Source organism: Argopecten irradians, chromosome 4 (genome assembly GCF_041381155.1).
Source record: "Argopecten irradians isolate NY chromosome 4, Ai_NY, whole genome shotgun sequence".
Classification (NCBI taxonomy): Eukaryota; Metazoa; Mollusca; class Bivalvia; order Pectinida; family Pectinidae; genus Argopecten; species Argopecten irradians.
Genome location: NC_091137.1, coordinates 45,730,365 through 45,751,604, shown reverse-complemented (window position 1 = coordinate 45,751,604; position 21,240 = coordinate 45,730,365). Strand labels below are relative to the sequence as shown.

Here is a 21,240-nt window from a genome sequence, read left to right as displayed (position 1 = left end):
GTCTCATGAACGAACAGGAGTGTTACGAGAGTGTTACTAACAGTATTCCATTATCGTTCTCGATTCCTTGAGCTTTGTAAAGACTGAAAATCACCTTAGCTTAAAAAAATAAAATGTTGACTAAATATCATATAAGAAACATGGCTTAGAATGTATAAGAATGGAGGTTATTGCTCTGTGAATGCATGTCTTTCCCATGTTTATTTCACTCAGTAAATCTAACTATACCAAAATATATATAATATTATCGCAACAAAACCATTCATGGCCTTATCAATTTAAGCATCTTTGAGTTTTCTCATAGAATAAGTAATTTCAATATAGCAAGCTAAAGCCTGTTCTGAAAATCCTCTACACTTTCTGTTGATTTGAAAAATTGAAGCCTAATCTGTCAGTAAAGAAAGTACAAGTATTGTTGATTTGACAATGGATTTTACTCTTCCACACTTTTTAGTTTGGACTTGAGACATGTGTTGACATAAAAGCAAACTTTCCTCATAGGTTCATGAACTCAGGATGGTGAAGCTGTCCCCAAGGAGAAAGGTCATAAAAAGGTCACCAAAGGTCACAGAAAGGTCACAGAGAGGTCACAGACATTGAATGAAATCAATAAAAGAGTTGAGCAGGAGATTAATTTTGATATAACACAATTGTTCCCCTACCCTTATGACTTTGGTTGCTGTAATACCCTTTGGGATCTCTTTTCTACATCGGAACGTAATTTTTTAAAATTAATTTACTCCCTTAAGGCGATATATGTCATTTGGTACAAAATTTGTACATGAAAATCTGTACTTATATGGAATTGCTTATGTCATGAATTCAAAAGTGCGGAAAAAATGTACAATCAGACTCGGGGTTCAAACCCAGGACCTCCCAACACTATATTGATATATAGCTCTCCATGCTCTACCAATTGAACTCTCTGGTTGCTAGCAATCAACCCAGTCCAGATTCAATATTCTCTATGTGTAATTTGGAGTAACTTTTACTTGATAACAAAGAACCCTTTCTAAATTTTATGGGTTTTTTTAAGTGTTCATTTTCTGCGGTCGCCGAGTGGTTAAGATGTGCCGACATATTACCCCAAGCACTCCACCTCTGGGTCATGAGTTCAAATCCCATCTGGGACAGTTGCCATTTAATGACTGCTGGGCAGTGGTTTTTCTCCGGGTATTCTGACTTTCCTCCACCGACAAACATGGCACATCCTAATATGACCCTAGCTGTTACATGTAATAGGATGTTAAAATCAACAAAACGGATTCTACAAGCAACAGTTTTGATATATAGCCAAACCTTTCTATAAAGGCCACGCCAGGGACACGGAAATGTGGACTTTTCAGTAAAGTTGACATGTCTTTATACACAGGTCATGTGACATTAACCAACATGACGTTAATTCATTCACCCCTAAAGACGCATTTGAACTCTTCTGATTCAAAGGCTCGGAGAGTTCATAATGAAGTTTTAGGTTGAAATTGTTCATTTTGTCACCCAAGCAGGTGGTCTTTATACAGAGATGGTCTTTATACAGAGATGGTCTTTATACAGAGATGGTCTTTATACAGAGATGGTCTTTATACAGAGGTGGTCTTTATACAGAGAAGGTCTTTATACAGAGATGGTCTTTATACAGAGATGGTCTTTATACAGAGGTCATCACTAAGACAGGTTCTGTATATGAAATAGATTAGTTTTCTATGACGTTTGACAGCTAGCATTGTAAAGATGTCAAACAACTTGCTCCACATTTACCGGATCACATGAAAGCTTGCATGCTACACAAAAATCAATAAGACTTAATCCAGATCACAACAATGCTTGTATTTGTCTGTCCCCGTCATTGCAGTAATACGGGAAAAAAATATAGTGCCGCAAGTATATGAAAGCCATCGTGATTACTAACCAATTACTTATCACGGGGTTGATGGGAGCGCGAGGATCAGTGGTCGGCGTGGCCACAATCGATAAAATCTATACCACCATTATTTCCCTCCTTCAGGGCAGGAGAGCTCCATCATTTTAGATTCAATTCCTACGCACCAGATTGGAAAATCCTCTTGGACTGAAATCAGATAATTTTCTTTTAGCTCTCTTAATTTCTATACTTCTAGATATTTTTTTATTTTATATCTAGGAATGATATTTTGTGAAAAATGTTGTATTACAAATTACTGTAAAACATCTTTATAACGAACATGCTTGTAACTCATGGTTATAGCGTAGTGATTTTGATTCCCTTTCAATGTTCTTGTCTTTATCAGATTTGAAATTTTGTAAAATTCTCATTGTTAAACCCCTGATTGGAAGTAGTTACAGCAGACATTAAATTGATGATCGTACAGAAAAACATATATTTAACAACACACAAATCCGTAGTTATAACACAGTTTCTATTCTGTCAAGATTTTTTAAGACATCTGTAATATGTGTATTCTGGTACAGGGTTACCTCCCTTGCGGATAGGTATCCATTTTGACATCATAATTTTGTGGGCGCAATTCACGTTGTTCTCTCAGAAAAGTATGATGTTACTCCCGCAAACACATGACGTCACAATTGGTCAAGGGCAGATTTTATTAGACCCTTTTTTTCTTTTTTTTTCTCTTCTTTTCATGTACTAAATGTACTCAGTGTCTTGTACATTAAGTATGTACAGTATGTTAATTTGTATTTTCTATTTAAATTTTTCATTGAAGTTTTTGTAGAGAAGGCCTCAAGGGAGAATAATTTTGTAACTAATTGAGCTACCTTCTATAGATAAAGTACCGTATACGACCCAATAAGCGCCCAGGGCATTTAAAAAATTGAAAAGGTGCTAATAAAACGAAATTATTGCAAATCTATACAGTTTTTTGTAGTTTTGGTCTTTATTTATGCATGGACAATTGAAATCGAGGCCTCAAAAAGGATGAGGGTGCATATAGGGACATGGGCGCTTATTGGGTCGAAAACGGTACTATTATTATCATTATGGGCATGTTGCCTGTTGCCCAATTCCATTGTCTTTAACATCTAACAATAAAATATTCTCCAGTGGGAAAAAAATTAAATGGTATGTCAAACAGGGGTCTGTTATGAAAGCTTTTTGCTGCTCATTCTACAGCAAGCCTAGTGCCAACTAGCCAAAATCTTGCACTCGGGTAGAGATATCCCTGCTCACTTAACAGACCCACGCAAGATATGTCAATCAAGTATGGCTGAAATACAGATCCTTAAAATGGTACTTAAAAAAATCTTTCTATTTCAGGTTTGAAGATGGCACCCTATCTTTTTTGGATATCATTGCTCTACGTCATGGATTTGATACATTAAACAGAATTGGAGGTAAATTATTCATACTGAATTGTTATCATTTCCATCTATGAAATAATTTGAAGCTCAATTAGAATTATAAAATAGTGATTTTATAGACATTTAGACATTTTATTGGCCTGTGAGCTTGTGTCATGGCACAGCGTCCGTCATCCGTCTGTCCGCTCGTCTGTCAACAATTTTTTTAAAGCGCTACTAGTCACATGGATTGTAACCAAATTTGGCCAGAAACATCCTCTGGGGAAGGGGAACTGACTTTGTATAAATTTTGGCTCTGACTCACCTGGAGGTAGGGCCCAATAGGTGAAATAGAGGTAAATCCTTTAAATGTCTACTAGTCATAGAGTTCTGCATGGATTGTAACCAAATTTGGCAAGAGACTTCCTCTTGGAAATGGGAATAGAGTTCATATAAATTTTGGCTCTGACCCCTCTAGGTAAACTCTTTTACTTGCTACTAGCTATATAGTCATACAGTTCTACATGGATTGTAACCAAATTTGGCCAGAAACATCCTCTGGGGAAGGGGAACAGAATTTACATAAATTTTGGTTCTCATGGCCCTCCGGAGCAGAATGAGTGGGGCCCAATAGGGAAATTAGAGGTAAATATTTATATTTGTTCAGAAAAGGAAGAATGAACCTGTATTCAGAACATTACTTGACATTACAATCCAGATGAACAATACAGGCCCTCTGGACCGCTTCTTTCTACTTATTTTTTTTTTTAGGCAAGATATTACAATACATGTACACATGTACTGACCGCTGGTCAATGTTTTTTCTTTGGATACTCTGGCTTTCCTCCACCTTCTAAACCTAATACGTCATTAAATGACCCTGGCTATTACTAGGACTTTAAACAAATCAAATTTTTTTTAATGGGAATAGGCAATTAACACTCCGCTCAACAGATAGAAAATTCACACTTTCCATGCTGGTGAGGTGTCAGCGGAATTTCCGTCCAAATGAATTCTTAAACCTCCTCTCCTTTGACCAACACCTAGATTAATTGGTGAAATTTAATAATCAAATTACAGAGAAAATACTCCATTAAGTTTGTAATTGTCAGAATTTGTCAGTAGAATTGTCCTTCCGCCTTGGTGCATATGCACCATGCACTGATCAGTATTTTAGAACGATAAATACTCATGTAGCCCATAATGACAATGTCTCGAACGAAGCTTTGTCTTTGTTAATTATTGAAATTCCATCTAGGCTTAATTACTGATAATTAGATTTATCAGGATTTGTGAAAAGGATTATAGAATTATTGCCACCATCTTCGAAAATTTTTGTCGTAATTTCTCATTTAAAATTCTCTTTTGTATTAAAACATTGTCATAAAATAAATCGTTCCTTGCAATCAAAGATATCATTAATCTGATATTATTATCCAATTATATCCGTCCTTGGAAGCAATAATACTTTAATTCAAGTTTTTAAAACAACTGAAATATTGTGATTGGTGGGTTTGAATTCCCTGATGTAATCCATCCTCTTATCCAATCAAACATGTGTTAATTTGAAACGCTGGTGCAATTATTTCTTGTCCTTGAAATTAACGATGTTTTAATTTCTGTTCCTAAAATATTTATATCTTTTCGGCTCACTTTGGCACCTTCTTTTCTTTTTGTCTCTGTTTGGAGATTCATTCATTGGTTTTCAATTTTGTTAGAAATTTATCATCCTTTGCAGATTCTCATGCATTTGTACGAATTAACTGCATTTCCTTTTACTGATTCACTTAACATTATCAATAATTAATTATTTTTTTCGTCATGTCTAATCCTTCATTGCTATTTAATTATACATTTGATTTACCTTATAGCCGATAATTTGCTGTGATGATATTGTCATGATTTTGTGGGATAATGACAAATTTATGAAAATAATACTGTAAAAGTACTTATTTGTTTTCAGTGTAATCAAAATTTAACGCAAATGGGAAAAAATGTAAATTATGATAATGCTGTATCCCGTGATATGCAAATTTAGAATAAATAGCACTTCAGATGTAAGTTTTTGAATTTTTTCATTGATTTCCAAAGAAATCAATTTCAGATGATATGCATTAGCAGATTCCACATGGGTTATACATCAAATTGTGTATTTGGTGAAATACAAGTATAGGTGCTTCTAACAACATGAACACATGATAATATCCAAAAATAGTGTGTTTATTTTGTCAATTGAAATATACATGCATCAATCATTACATGTAAACCTAACAAAGTAATGACTTAGAGCTAGAATCTTACAAGTACAAATAAAAATTAAGGCACTTATATATAATATTCTAGCTCTAAGCCATTGCAAACGAGTGAATGATTTTTTTCTGTCATGTTACTGTTTCCTGTGCACAAGGAGAGATAACTCTTGCATTCCACAGATATCTGTACATTGTGTACATACATGACACTCAAGCTAGTTCTGTAGACAGTTCATTAATCTTATTGCAAAGGATCTGCATTTTTTTTGTGTCATTTAAAGACTCTTTGATTTGACATTAAAGTTTTATGGGCCATATAACGGGGCAAAAAGTTAGCATGCTATTTTTTTCATCCGTAATATAGTGAAAACCACCAAGTTTGATTAATTGAGCTGTGAAAAATTATTTAAGTGGACAGACAAGCATATGTGATGCATTATAAACATAAGTAACATCACAGAGAATTTATGCACCGTACAATTCTTGTTTTCTTTTATGCCTTACATATAATGTTTAGACATAAATAAAGACATACCTGCAGAAATCACTTTACAATTAGTTAATATTTTCATCGTAAAATTGTGAAATGAAATTGTAGACAATTTATATAGCTTCATGATCTGACTGTAAGTACTCATTTTGCTGTACTGTAGATGTAAATATGACGATTTTAGCAGTGTTGCCAAAAATTATTTTCAGTTTTTATTTAATCCCTAAAAAAAATGTCTATTTATAGGGCTACATTGGCTAAAAAGAGGGTCGATAGGTCGTGATTTTTTATTAGTGTCTTTCTCTTTAAAGTAACGGCAACAACTGGAGTCTGAGATCGAAATCCTGACTTTTAATATTTTTTCGTAGAAAAGTGTTAGGGTCGGTCGGGAAACCCTAAACAAACAGTTAAAACCAAATTATAACCTATATCTATGCATTTTAAATATTGAAATTGTCAAAATGTTGATAATTTTTGGTGATGAATAATATATTAAAAAATCTCTTTTTTTTATTCATAAGTATGAAAATTATTGCACATTTAACTTTGAAAATTTAAATCATTTTAATCATTTCAAGTATAGTCAAACCAGTCAATAATGACTACCCAGGTTAATAGCTGTTGATATTGGTATTGGCTATATTCAGGACCCCCATTAAACAGGTGTGCACTAGTCACTGAGTTAGGTTTTACTGTACATGACATTTGTAATGAATAAAAAAATATTATTTAATCCTTTGTATAATCAAATTTCATAAAAACACTTTTTTATGGTTTTTTCATCAGGTGGTATTCAGAAAATTTCCCAGCATTCCTTTACCATTGCTCAATATTTCCATCACAACTTGTCATCACTGCGCCATGGTAACGGACAGCAAATGGCCGAAATCTACTGTGGGGGAAAGTTTGATGACATTCAAACCCAGGGACCAATCATAAACTTTAACCTGAGGCGAGCCAACGGGAACTACATAGGGTTTGCAGAGGTAAAACATTGATAATGTAAAATTAAAAAAGGTTTACAGAAGTTTATAGAATTATACCATAAAGTCAATATTATATTATGATAGCTGGTATAAATAGATAATACATTGTTAGTATCTTACAATACAAGGTTTATTTTGGTGCGAGACTTAGTAAAGCCGAGATGTAAATGATTTACTAAATCCATGTGTACTGTGAAAGGAAGAAAGCAATGGAAAAAAAGTAGAACTAATTATCATTATGGAAATGTTAGTGCAAAAATATGATTATTAAAATGTTTTAAGTAATAAAGATACGATTAAGATAATAGTATTGAAAGACAGATGAGTAAGTAAGAGAATGATGACTATGTACAAGTTGTTTATATGTAAAATGTTTTATGTCATAATTAAAAATCATAAATTTAAACTGAAGGCAACTCTCTGTGAAATACTAAAGACAAAAATCAGATTTACAAAAATAGAAGAATAAAAACCAAGATGACAAAGCTTTGCGGAGTCATCTCAGCTTTCCATGTCAAGCACCGAAATAAAACTTGTATTTTTGGATACTAGTCATGTACTCTTTTTATCCTGCAACCGTTTCCTTATAGATGACATTCGAAACGAATGTAAATTACCGATTATTTACTTGGTTTCGCTCGAAGTGAGACGATTAATTATGTACAGGAAAAGATTCATTTAATAAACCGAATGAGTGTACTACTTTGTTCTTCCATGGGAAAGATTAAAAGCACTTCGCAAACAGTTCCCGTCAACCTGTTCATTGTGTAATATCATTGAAACAATATGGAAAAACTCAAAAAACAATAATTACCCATCAAAGAATTACTTTTAGTCATATGAGGATGAGTTTGAGTTGACATGGTCCAACTAAAGTTTGATTGAATTGTGTACTTCAATGATACTTTGATAAAAATTGAAATATAATTATGATATTTCTCCTCCAGGTTGACAAGATGGCCCAACTATATAACATCCACCTTAGGACGGGCTGTTTCTGTAACATCGGGGCCTGTCAAAAATACCTTCGCCTGTCGTCTGCTCAAGTCAAGGATAACTTTCAGGTCGGCTCCCCTAGCTATATCAATTTCATTAATGATTTACTCAATAAATCAAATTCTTTTTTAATTTTATTTTTTAATCATTATTAATAAAATTGTATCTAAGTGGTCATGATCTCGTTCTTGCCTTAAATCAAATTCCTTAATATTCAGATGTTATAGCTAGAGAGAAGAAATATGAAAGGATTTTATCTTCTATAGTGTTGACTGAATTATCTCCCCTTCTTTATTACAAAAATATCAAGTATGTAGTACTGATTTATGTATAAAAAATGCTGTACCCCAGGGTTGAATTTTTTCTTGGCCATGCATTTCCAAAAGAATTTCTAACCGCCTTTCTCTTTTGCTGTTTTGTCCAATGAAATAACAGTATCAAATTTTGTCTTTTTCCGTTTTATAGGCTGGTCATACCTGTGGTGATAACAGAGATCTGATAGATGGTCACCCTACAGGGTCTGTCCGTGTGTCCTTTGGCTATTCCTCCATTCTCAAGGACGCACAAGTCTGCTTGAATTTCATTTGTGAAAGCTTCCAAGAAAAAACTGGAGAAAAAGTTGACTTTTTGAAAATATCTCTCCAAGATTTCAGATGTCATGTTTCTGACCATGTTATTTATGAAGAATCTGGAGGCATTGAAAAAACATCAAATCTAGATAGCACAGAATCTGATCTGTCATCAGATGAAGAATTTATAGACTGCCAATCAGAACAGGCTTTAGAAACAATTGTGCATGAAAAATCTGACCAATCAGAATTGCTGACACTTTCATCTCTACAAATGGATCACATCTTACAAAGCTGTGATGAAAACACAAGGAGACTGACAGGAATTATGCTGTATCCTATCAAATCCTGTGGAGCAATGGAGGTAGGTTTTACAGAAATCCAAAAGTTAGTGCCTTGCAACTTCTTTATTTCACTTAAGTTCCAACTCCCAGAACATTGGCTGTGTAATTGTGGTATCATGCATGTGTAAAAACCATTTCTCTCTCTCTCATAAATATTTCAACAGAGAAAGAATTGCAAACCCTCTAGCCACTCTGCATGACACCCGCAGAGCTCTAGTTTGTATGGGGAAATATTGAATCACAGATTTAGACTACAGTCAAACCTGTCTACAAAGACCACTCAAGGGACCAAGACAAAATTGTCTTGTTACACAGATCAAATTTTCCGTTTCAGACCCTAAAAGAGTGGTCCTATTAAGCAGGTGGTCTTTATACAGAGGTGGTCGCTAAGGCAGGTTTGACTGCATCACTGAAAATCTAATAAGGATACCTACAAATGTACAATGATATGTCTCAAATCTGAATATTAGGTCCGCGGTGGCAGAGTGGTTAAGATGTCCCGACATACTACCACAAGCCCTCCACCTCTGGGTCACGAGTTTGAATCCGATGTGGGGCAGTTGCCAGGTACTGTCCGCTGGTGGGTGGTTGTTCTCTTGGTACTACGACTTTCCTCCACCAACAAACCTGGCACGTCCTTACATGACCCTGGCTGTTAATAGGATGTTAAACTAATAAAACTAAAACTGAATATTAAATAAATGGAATATTGTGATTAATTTTCTTATTATCAGGTCCAGGAATGGAGTTTAGGTCGGCGAGGGCTACTATATGATCGTGATTGGATGATCGTCTCTGAAAGTGGCGTAGTGTTGAGTCAGAAAAGGGAGACAAATCTGTGTCTAATACGACCAAGGTTAGACCTACTGGACCAGACACTGAAACTGGAATTCCCTGGTAGGTATACATTGTACGTCATAAATATCTAAGCATACAGAAAAATACTTCTAAAGCGATCAATTAGTTGCAAAACACACACAAAAATTCTGAAAACAAATTTAATCCATTTGTGGCAAAACTGTAAACTGGGGTACATTTTATGTTGTATTTTGGATGTTTTGGCATTAAAGGATTAGTGTGCTTACATGTACCACTCTTAAGTTAAGTTGATGTTTTATCAAAGAAAACTCTTTGAGAGAATTTTGTAAAAAGATATAGTTTAAATACAAAAGGAATTTCAGCTATCTCCCCTGAAGCCGCAGTCAAGTAAGAAAATGTCCTCAAACCTGTTTGTTTTCTAGACATTTTTCACTTACATTCATGTGTATGTCAAAAACGTATTATGGGAAAATCCAGAAATTGACAAAATTCCCTACTCAAGCGGCAGCCTAATAACAAAATGTGCCCTACTGTACAAAATAAAACATATGAAGACTGAGTGAGAACAAAATTCTCCAGATAAAACAGATATTGTTCTACAAACCTGTGCAGAAATGATACACATAGTTATAATATCTGAGTCAGAAATTTTTTTATGACAAATGTTGTTTGATATATTTCTGTTTCAGATATGCCGCCATTTTACCTTCCCCTAAACTGTGATACCCACCAGAACCTTACGGAGGCCTGCACCAGTCGTGTGTGTGGAGACAGGTAGGTTTGATGCCGCAGTGAGATTATCTAGTTACATTTGTAGATTTTATTGAAACCAAAATCAAGTCCATTCAAGACCTTAATGGAGGTCAAGGTTGTTTAAGATCTTTGCTTCGATAGTAAAGGTAAAGAAAAGTTCTTTTATAGTCAGGCTTATTACAGATCTTAGTCATCAGGATCACTAAAGATCTTACAAGTCAGCATAACTACATATCTTAGTTTTCAGGGTCATTAAAGATCTTAGTTGTTTGGGTCATTAAATATCTTAGTAGGCAGGGTCATTAAAGACTTAGTTTTCAGGGTCATTAAAGATCTTAGTTGTTTGGGTCATTAAATCTCTTAGTTGTCAGGGTCATTAAAGATCTTAGTAGTCAGGGTCATTAAAGATCTTAGTTGTCAGGGTCATTAAAGATCTTAGTAGTCAGGGTCATTAAAGATCTTAGTTGTCATGGTCATTAAAGATCTCAGTTGTCAAGATCTTAGTAATCAGAGTAATTTAAGATCTTAGTTGTCAGTGTTATCAATGACATATGTAACCTTTCACAGAGTAAGTGGGATAGATTGTGGGGACGCTGTAGCGGACTGGATCAGTGTGGCGTTACAGAGATCAGGATGTCGGTTAATCCAACAGAATAAGTCGGACCAACGCACCAGTAAGCTTAAAGATTCTCAACAAGGTACTAGTATGAATATCTACATGTATAATAATATGTCTTTGTATATTAAAGAGTTATTTGCCCTTGATTATACGACCAGTTAGCTTAAGGATTCTCAACATGGTACTTTTAATATTCGGTCTTTGTGTATTAATGAGTTATCTGCCATTACGGAAAGGTATGGGTTGTGACTTCATGTGTTTGGGTAATGCGTAATGTCGGAGGAAACAACATGAGTTTTGCTCACAAAATAATAACATCACAACTGATACCTTCATTCAAAGGGAAACAACTCAGTAATATCTATTTTAGGAATTGTTTTCTGTTAGGTTTGATAATGTACTGTTCAGAGCTACTATCAAAGTGTGTTATAAAACCAAATTATTCTGACAAGACTGAGTTTGATTCACAGAGCACTGGTTTGTGGAAATAAATAATCGTGTTCCTCTTTTATCGCCATTATAAAGCTAATCGATGATAAAACCTATATAACTGAAACTATTGTTGAGCTCTCTGAATATCAAAGGAATATGGGGTTTTCGAGATCCCAAAACGACGTGGGTTAAGTACAATTTACCATTGATTAGTCCCACCTTTCTTTGATTGTGACGTCATAATTTGATGGGAATTATTTGACATCAAAAGCATTGGAAAGTGGGACTAATCGACGGAAAATTGTACTTTACCCACGTTATTTTGGGATCTTGAAACCGCCGTATTAGTTAAACATTAGGTAAATGTATAAGAGTGTATAACTTAACTCAAATTTCTGTTCTATTTATAGCCAGTTCCAAGTCCACGTGTAGTTTGTCACTGGCTAACGAATCTCAATATCTGCTGATTTCTCGTCAAAGTGTGAAAATGTTACAAGATAGAATCTGGAAAAGACAAATGGAGGAGCGATCTTCTGTAGTTGATATGAACGACATACCAGGTACATTATACAAGAGTGATACAGCTTATAGCTGGTAATTTGTTGCGGGAGTGACATTATCACAATATTTTTGGTACACTAATGTTGTTGCGAAAGTTTGATGAATAACTGACGGGATAGTTACATAATAGTAATTGTAAACTTTTCACAAAATTTTGATTAAACCTCAAATTGATTTTCTTCTTATGTATCAAAATCATCTTATCCGCGAAACTATGCGACTTTATATTTGATTAGCTGAACTCTTCTCTGTCTCTGGCAATGATTGGGTATTTCTGACTATTATTCATTCCTTCATTTATATTGATGCTAGAATTAATGATTTTTTTTCTATGTGAAACGTGAACAATATCTCATACATTGTATCAATGATAAATTCTTGTTTTAATGTTCCAAGGAATTGACAATTTGGTTGGTCGTTTCCGTGGAAATCTCATCATTGGAGGAGGTGGGGCATTTGAGGAAGATTCATGGAAAGAAATTGAAATTGGTGATAACACGTTTTCAGTAAGTGCCATAATATCAAGAGACAAAATAAACAACAGCAAAAATATTAAATTCTTGCTGTTTTTTTTAATTGATCGTCAACAGATCATAATCTTTTATTTTGTTTTACCTTTTTCAGAACTAGGGAATACATGTACTTATCTCCCTTAGTTTTGTTAGTTTTGATTATCTCCTTTACCTATTTCAGAGCCAGGGACATATTTATCTCCCCTTTGTTGTGATTATCTCCCTTTTCCTATTTATGAGCCAGGGACATATTAACCTCCCTACAGTTTTGAGTATCTCCCTTTAGCCTTTTCAGAGCCAGGGACATATTTATTCCCCTTAGTTGTGATTATCTCCCTTTACCTATTTCAGAGCCGGAGACATATTTATCTCCCCTTAGTATTAATTATTTCTCTCTACCTATTTCAGAGCCAGAGACATATTTATCTCCCCTTAGTATTGATTATCTCCCCTTACCTATTTCAGAGCCAGGGTGGATGTAGCAGATGTCAGATGATCTGTATTGATCAAACAACAGGCCAGAGAGGTCTGGAGCCTCTAAAGTCCCTCGCCTCATGGAGGGGCAGGAAGGTATATAATTAGTTCTCAGATATTTTTCAGTGGTTTTCTTAGGTCATCTGACCTGAAGGGCCAGGATGACCTATTGTCATCATGCATCGTTCGTCATCGTGCGCCGTACGCTGTGCATCACGCCATGCATCGTTCGTAAACTTTTCATTCAAACGACTTCTTATCAATAACGGAAAGGCCCAGGGTACTGATATTTGGACAATTGCATGCTGGGATACAGGGCTACCAAGTTAATTTAAATGAATGACCTTGACCTTCATTCAAAGTCACAGGGGTCAAATAGGCTAAAATCTTTAAACGACTTCTTCTGAAGAACCAAAAGGCCCAAGATACTCATATTGGGCCAGTGGCATGCTGGGATGAAGGGCTACCTAGTTTGTTGAAATCAATGACCTTGACCTTCATTCAAGGTCACAAGGGTCAAATAAGCTTAAATATTTTTAACGACTTCTTGTGAATAACTAAGAAGCCTAGAGACCTGTTATTGGGCCTGTGGCATGCTGAGATGAAGGACTATAAAGTTTGTTCAAATGAATGACCTTGATTATTATTCTAAGTCACAGGGGTCAAATAGGCTAAAATCTTTAAACAACTTCTTCTCAAGAACCGAGGGCCCAGGGTACTGATGTTCGTCTTGCAGCATGCTGGGATGAAAGGCTATCAACTTTGTTCAAATGAATGGCCTTTATCTTCATTCAAGGTCACAGAGGTCAAATAGGCTAAAATTTTAAACATTTTCTTGTGAATAAATAAGAGGCCTAGAGATTGGTATTGGACCTGCGGCATGCTGGAATGAATGGCTTCCAAGGTTTTTTCAAATGAATGACCTTGACCTTCATTCAAGGTCACAGGGGTGAAAAGGTTAAAATCTTTAAACGACTTCTTCTCAAGAACCCAAAAAAACAGGGTACTCATATTTGGCCTGTTTGTTCAAACGATTGACATTGATTTTCATTCACTATCTAATTCATCAAATATATTGGAACCTGAACTTCTTCTATTAAAAGGGTTCTTTGTATTGCTTTAATTGTTTGCCATTACTATATTCTTTGAGGTGTTGTATTGTGCCAATAATCAGATGACCGTTAAGACCCATGGGCCTCTTCTTTATAATATGCCAATATAATTGATAAAATTCTGAAATAATACTGTCACTACTTGGGGATTAATTAGTTTTTAACAATTTAATGACTTTATAGATATCATTTTCTGTTTGAATTTTATCACAATTATCCTTTTCTGATGCAGTTAATTTAGTGTCTATATTGGATAAAAGTTCCTCTGCCTCTTGTTCATTACATCCTTCTGAAGTAAATAATTTTTGGAAGAATTTCACTTGTTCTTTTAGAATGGTGTCTTTGTCTGAACTATACTGCCCATTTTTACATTTAATCAAGTTTCATAACTTATTTTGTGCTCTTGATTTTTCTAAATCAAAAAAATAATGAGTAGATTGTTCCCCCTCCTCATTCCCTTTCACCTGTGATCTTACCCTTGCTGATTCTGCTATTTTATTATGATAGGAATGGATTTCTTGTGTCAGATTTGAAATTCTTTTTCATTATATATTAAACCTTGATTTTTTTTCTGTTGTAACTCTTTTAATTTTAATTCTATTGTTTTTATGTGTTCTCTAGGTTTATTGATCCTCTGACTACACCGTACACATATTTGCTGTACTTGTAGTTTTGTTATTTCCCACCAGTTCCGATTGTTTTCATAATCACCAATAGAATTTTTCCAATTTTTCCAGAATGCTTTGAACATTTCCTTAAAACAGTCTGATTTAACTGTTTCTAAATTCATTTTCAAAGTAACTTTCCCCCTTTTCAATTTCATCTAATTTAAGAAAATAACTGGTGATCCGTAGTGGTCATTGTTTGTAAAGGGGCATAACTCTATGTAAGATTTTGAGACCATATAGTTAATTGATTTACTTGTTAGAAAATAATCAATTCTGGATAGTTTTCTTAGATCATATATATGATTTTAATACTGGGTGTGAAACTTTTGTCTGTGATGTACATTCCTATCCATTTCTATGGACTGAATAAGCGAAAAGACGAGCTCCCGTTTGCTCAGTATGAAGTTCCATTCCATTCATTTCCTCATTGCTTTCATATCAACATGTTTCTTGGAATGGCAATGAACGTTAACCAATGAAAAATATGCCTTCTCTTTGTTTGGTCATTTAAGCCATTAACATTAATAGAGATACATTTCAACTGCATTTCTCTTCTTTTCATTTCCTTTAACTTTTTTTTTTTTTTTTTGATACAGAAATTAAAAGTCACTACTAGCAATATATATGCTCTACTCACAGTTCACATCTCCTGTTCATCTTCCTCCACTCTACTCTGTTTAGAGGTTCTCCCCAAAGGGCTCATGGAGGCAGCACTAAGTTCTCTTTTTTGACACTCTGATGGACTGCACATGGTCTTGGATCATCTTGGACATGATGTTGGCTCCATGAGGACTGATGTGTATGCCTGTGCTGTCATTTTGATCATAGCACTCTTTAACGATTTGTCCTTCACACACACACACAAAACCTTTTTTACCTGCATGAAGTTCATTTTTTTTTACACAATGTTTTTACAAAGTTATTCACATGATTATTGCATTATTTATTTTTCACTTTTGGTGCATTTCTCTCTCTTTGATTGGTACAAGTTGGATGCTGCAGAATGAGATTCTAGATCTCGAGAAGTGACTTTTAATTTTCTCTGCAGCTGTTGTAAAGTTAATATTGACGGTGTCGATATTGTTGCTGGCATTCTTTGTCACGTCATTGGTTCCGAGATGAACCACCACATCTTCCACCACCTCGGGATCTAAGTCTGGGTCTTGGTTACATTTTTGTAGTAGTTCTTCCACTTAGCCAATTGTTGCACCTGATTTAGACACAATTTTCATTAATTGATCAGCTATCTCTAGTCTTTTACAATTTGAAGCTCCTATTACTAGAGGTGTGACTGCAGGTCAGGTAGTGCTTTGCTGAAGTGAAAAAGCATGCACTTGTTGCTTAGGTTAGGTGGATTTGAAATTACCTTGGCTGATGTCAAGGTCATTTCTTCTCGTACTCTGACTATCTTGGAGAATTCCTAATGTTCCATTATGTGGGTGCACTGAAGTGTGTCAGGTGGCTGGCTCGGGGCAGTCTTTCCTACGACACTGTTTTTGGACTGAAGGTTTCAAGGGGCATATAAAAAATGGGTGATCTGTGAGGTTCCATCACAAAACCTGCACTGTGTTCTGTTTTTATCTGCAAATAGTTTTACATGATACTTCCCAAATTTTGTCTTCTTTGTAATAACAGATTAGGCATTTATTAACTGCACATATCGCACACCATTTTCAACTTCTGAGTCTTTTAGTGTACCTCTTTTCAGACTATCTGGAACCACTTCACCATACTGTGCACCCAGGGGGGTTAAATTAAAAAAAAAAAAAAAAAAAAAAGTGGTTTTAGTTTTGGATGCAGAAATGGATTATCTAGAATGTTCCAAGTGAGAAAAAAATAAATTTTAAATAGGTTTTATTATACCCTGAAGTATTCAAATGAAAATTCAATGTTACAGATACCATTTGGTATACACCTCAAGTCACTGGAAGATGGACCTGGCGGGAAGCTGAGGGTCGGGGACAACGTCCGCGTGATCACAGAAAATTAACCAGAAATTTCCATTATAGAAATCACCATATGTGTATCATTTATACTTTATTAACATTCCGTTATTACATATATCAGTTGATTTTATTGTTGCTAGTTTATATTCAGATTTTAAAATGCTATTTATTTTGTTAATTGTTTTTAATGTGATATATATATTCCAGTTTATATTTTTTGGTCTTCCATTGTTTTATCAGAGACAATTAAAGTCTAACTGCAGTGATACATGTAATAATTTCTTTTGTTGAGAACATACCAGGGTACTGTTAACGTGAAGGTCTATGTGAGGGATGAATTAACATTAACATCACTCAAATGTCTTTTTACCACCAAACTTTTCGCAACATGTAATATTGACTGATTTGCCATGCAGTATGCCCCGTTCCCGCAAACATGTATTTCTATATTCAATGCTGTAGCAAATGGTGTAGCATACACAATAGAAAATGCAGTCACATGCGGTACTCGGAAGGTTTAATTGACAGCTGGCCATCTGTTAATTTGGTGTATTGTATGGAAATATGTTGCAAAAATTCCACATGCATATTTATTGCAAAATTAATAAAATAATGAAATTAATGCATATACATGTATATCGGGAAATTAATCACTCGTGAATATATCTGCAATTACAGTATACAAAAAAAGTTTTGTTTTTTAAGATGTTATGTATGTACAGGGTATCATATTGCTCAATGTTTCATAAATAACACCCTCGATACACCAGGGGTGTCTATCAATGACATTATATCCACCCCTGGACTATCTCATAGTTAAACTGGAGGCAACAGAACAGAACAGGTAATTTAGTCTTTGATGTGCATCAAAAGAGCCGTATAACGGTACACTGTGGTTGACTGTGTGGCTTTGATGTTGGACATCGCTTTCTCTGTAGTCTTCAAAGGAAGTCTTTGCAGGCCTGTGATTGGTCAGAACTTTTTTTCTGAACTGCCTCCAGATATTCCAGTGGTGGATATTAACGTCATTGATGAGTATCGAGGATGCATAAATAGTCCCTCTGAAGTAATTCTTTCCTCAGAGTTACTTCCCCTTAGCATAATATTTCTATAATTACTTTGGTATAGCCCTGATAAGTGGAATATCTTTATTAATCAGAAATTACTTAGCTATTTTTACAATAAACAACGCCATTTTTGTGTATACATTATTTTTCATATTCGTTATTTTAACATATTCAGGAATATATGAATTCATGGTCTCTTACTGGCATTGATATGTATACATGTATAAGTTTTTACATTTGTTATGTTGAAATTGGTCCTTTAGAAAGTATTATATTTATAAGTAGGTAGTCCTTATACAGAGGTGGTCACTAAAGCAGGTTATATACAGGTGGTCCTTATACAGAGGTGGTCACTAAGTCAGGTTATATACAGGTGGTCCTTATACAGAGGTGGTCACTTAAGCAGGTTTTACTGTACAGTTGTGAATATGCCCTAAAGTTAGGTTAACTAATGAGAAATATTGGTTAATAGAAACTAAATGTTTGAGTCCCATTTTTATTTCATTGTCTGTTTTTACGAAACTTTCTAAACTGTTTATAATGGTTGACTTGTGATGAGCTCCCTGAGGGTTTACAATACTGTTCTTGTTTTGTTTTACATTTTTTCCATCAAAATGTGTTACTGTTATTTACGTGTACTTTTAAAAGTTAAATCGTTGTAAAATATGTATTTCTTGTCATGTTTTTAGCTAACATGGTCCAAAGGACCGAGGTGAGCTTATGCGATAGAAGGGCGTCCGGCGTCCGTCCGTCAACAATTGACTTCTCCATAACCACTGGCTGGAATTTTCACAAAATTTGACTGGTAGCATGCTTATGGGCTACTGACTGAAAATTATACAAATGGTCGGGCTGACCCCTCGGGACCAATAGGGGTCAAATTGGCCGTTTTCATATAAACGACTCTTCTCTGAAACTAAACATGTGATAGCACTCATAATGCAATAGTAACATCCTTATAGGGTGGGGATTCAAAAAATGTGCAAATGGTCGGGCTGACACGGGGTGCATGAGGGGCAGGGCCTAAAGGGTTAATTTGGCTATTTTCATGTAAACGACTTCTTATCTGGAACTTAGCATTGACAAACACTCATATTCATACAATATTGATAGCACCATTATATGGTTGGGATTCAAAATTAAACTGATCATCTTTTCAATTTAGCTACCCGGTATTTCTGATTGTAAGATTTTTTGTGATAATTAGTAAAAAAAAACATCCAGGTGAGGAATACAGGCCCTCTAGGCCTTTTGTTTGTTGTTAAAGATTTCAATCAAACATTGTGTGATAAAAAATGGTCTGCTTTGTAATTTCCAGATATTTCTATGACTTTATCATGAACAAGATATATCATAAAAATGTCATTACATATGTGCCTTATGATGTCAAAACTGACCAGTTATACAATTGAATATAGTCTTAATGAATTCTAATCTGGTCAAAATAGATATTTTTTGACTTGAATACCAGTGGATAAAGGCCCACTACTTTTCCAAAATGCAAAAATAAAAACTTTATTTATAACAATTACAACGCAAAAATGTGCATGGTTTATTCAACTTCGAAGTGTAATATATTTTCTCTAAAAAATCATCAAACTTGTTTTTCAATTACATTTTCAAATTAATTAATATGATTTGGTCAAGATCCATACCTACCTTAAAACAATCAGTCTATTAAGATTACTAACCAGAGTCCAAATTTCTGTTAATTTGACTTGGTGCTTGTATATTTATATGTTGAATGATGGTATTAATGTATTTGTTAGAATTCAAAAAGCATTCCATATTTTTAAGTATGTTTCATAAAAATGATATGTATATTACCTGGGTACTCAGATAAATGACATGTAATATTACAATCAAAAATATCAGAGGTAAAATAATGAAACAATTTTTCATCATCTTAAAACCACCTGTTAAGACAAATAATTTATTTCATAACATTACATTATTAAATTTTATAGCTATGTATATCTTTGAATTTTTTATATTTTGTTATTTTATTCATATCATCACTATGGTTTTATGGGAGTTACCTCCCTTGTAAAGTTGGGGAGGGCTATCATATTGAGACAGTGATTTTTAGTTATCTTTTTCATGAATGTCATTGTATTTAAATCTTTCCGTACCAATGTTGACTGTATAGTTGACACTCAATATTGTCATTCTTTCTTTGCAATAAATCTTTTATTATGTTCAAATGGTAAATAGACTATAATGAAATATGAAAAGTGTTCTGAAGTTAAACACAAGTATTCTTTGTGCTGAATAAATGCTCATTTCGACCAGTTTACCTTTTTTCTCGTCAGAGGATTGATATCAAACAAATAAATTATCCTCGCCAACAAAATGTCGGCTTGTCACACTTATTGTCAAACATTGTCTTGAAAACTCCTGGGGGCAAGACTAATAACTACTTCTATGATGTAATCGGGAAAGAGTACAAAGTACAGAAAGAGTTAAAATGAACAGAAATAGTTGAAAAGGTGTATATAATAATATGATACCATTAAGCTGGTTTGGTGACAGCTCACAAGGAGAAGCAATTGAGATCCTTTTTAAGGTTTCATTATAAGAATTCTGCAAATTCTTTGTAGTAAAATATCAGTACATTTATTTTACCATGATTCTATACAAATCATACATTTTGAACCAAAGGTTTTCATATTTGGAATGAGATACATGTACAATTTTGGTGGTTTTCTTATAAATATGTAGCTTATACTGCCATAGGACTTTCGTCGAATTGTAAGATGGTCTTGTTTTAGTACTGGTTGTGGTGTACAGGGGGAGCTACAATCAACCCTGTCTAGAACTACATATCTTATATATCTTTTTGTTGGTTTTCTAATACAACCAGAATATCATATTTTCAAATAAAAGATATATATTTCAGAGTAATTTTGCTTTTGTACTTGTTTTTATATACATGTAAATTATCAGCTATTGATTGTGTGTGAAATCGTGTCGTTTTCACAAGGACAAAAATACATTACACCATATAACTACAAACACAAGGTATTACTAGTAATTTTTATAACATCAGATGGGAAATTAAAATCATATCATTTCTAAGAAAACAACATGTCACGCTAACAAATATACCATTTAACAAAAATTACATGAACCTCAAAAACGTATACCGTATTCGACCCAATAAGCGCCCTCCCCTTTTTTAGGCTTCAATTTCACTTACTTTAAAGATGCTCCACCGCTGACAGAGCATAAATGATATTAATCATTGAAAATAATTGGTGTTTAATCATGTATATATATGCCTAATTAACACAAAAAATATTATAAAATAATTTATTTCGCCTTTGGTGCATGCGCAATCAGTACTTCATTCCATATAGGATAT

General features: G+C 34.3%; 1 protein-coding gene across 2 annotated transcripts in view; it reads left to right on the top strand.

Annotated features, from left to right (window-relative positions):
* LOC138321830 (molybdenum cofactor sulfurase 3-like) overlaps nucleotides 1–20,780 on the top strand; it is a 54,214-nt gene extending 33,434 nt beyond the window's left edge. Inside the window, exons 5-16 of one of the 2 annotated variants that reach the window (XR_011208359.1) lie at nucleotides 3,254–3,330; nucleotides 6,805–7,004; nucleotides 7,952–8,068; nucleotides 8,466–8,933; nucleotides 9,648–9,810; nucleotides 10,422–10,506; nucleotides 11,053–11,183; nucleotides 11,947–12,096; nucleotides 12,494–12,603; nucleotides 13,075–13,179; nucleotides 16,761–18,222; nucleotides 18,267–20,780. Coding sequence is in view for 1 of the 2 variants with exons in the window: in XM_069265820.1 (XP_069121921.1) it covers nucleotides 3,254–3,330; nucleotides 6,805–7,004; nucleotides 7,952–8,068; nucleotides 8,466–8,933; nucleotides 9,648–9,810; nucleotides 10,422–10,506; nucleotides 11,053–11,183; nucleotides 11,947–12,096; nucleotides 12,494–12,603; nucleotides 13,075–13,179; nucleotides 16,761–16,853 (1,699 nt within the window). In the remaining variant the exon portion in view is untranslated. Of the gene's footprint in view, nucleotides 1–3,253; nucleotides 3,331–6,804; nucleotides 7,005–7,951; nucleotides 8,069–8,465; nucleotides 8,934–9,647; nucleotides 9,811–10,421; nucleotides 10,507–11,052; nucleotides 11,184–11,946; nucleotides 12,097–12,493; nucleotides 12,604–13,074; nucleotides 13,180–16,760 lie in introns of both variants that reach the window. The other variant, XM_069265820.1, reaches the window with a different exon arrangement.
* Nucleotides 20,781–21,240: the final 460 nt, after the last annotated feature.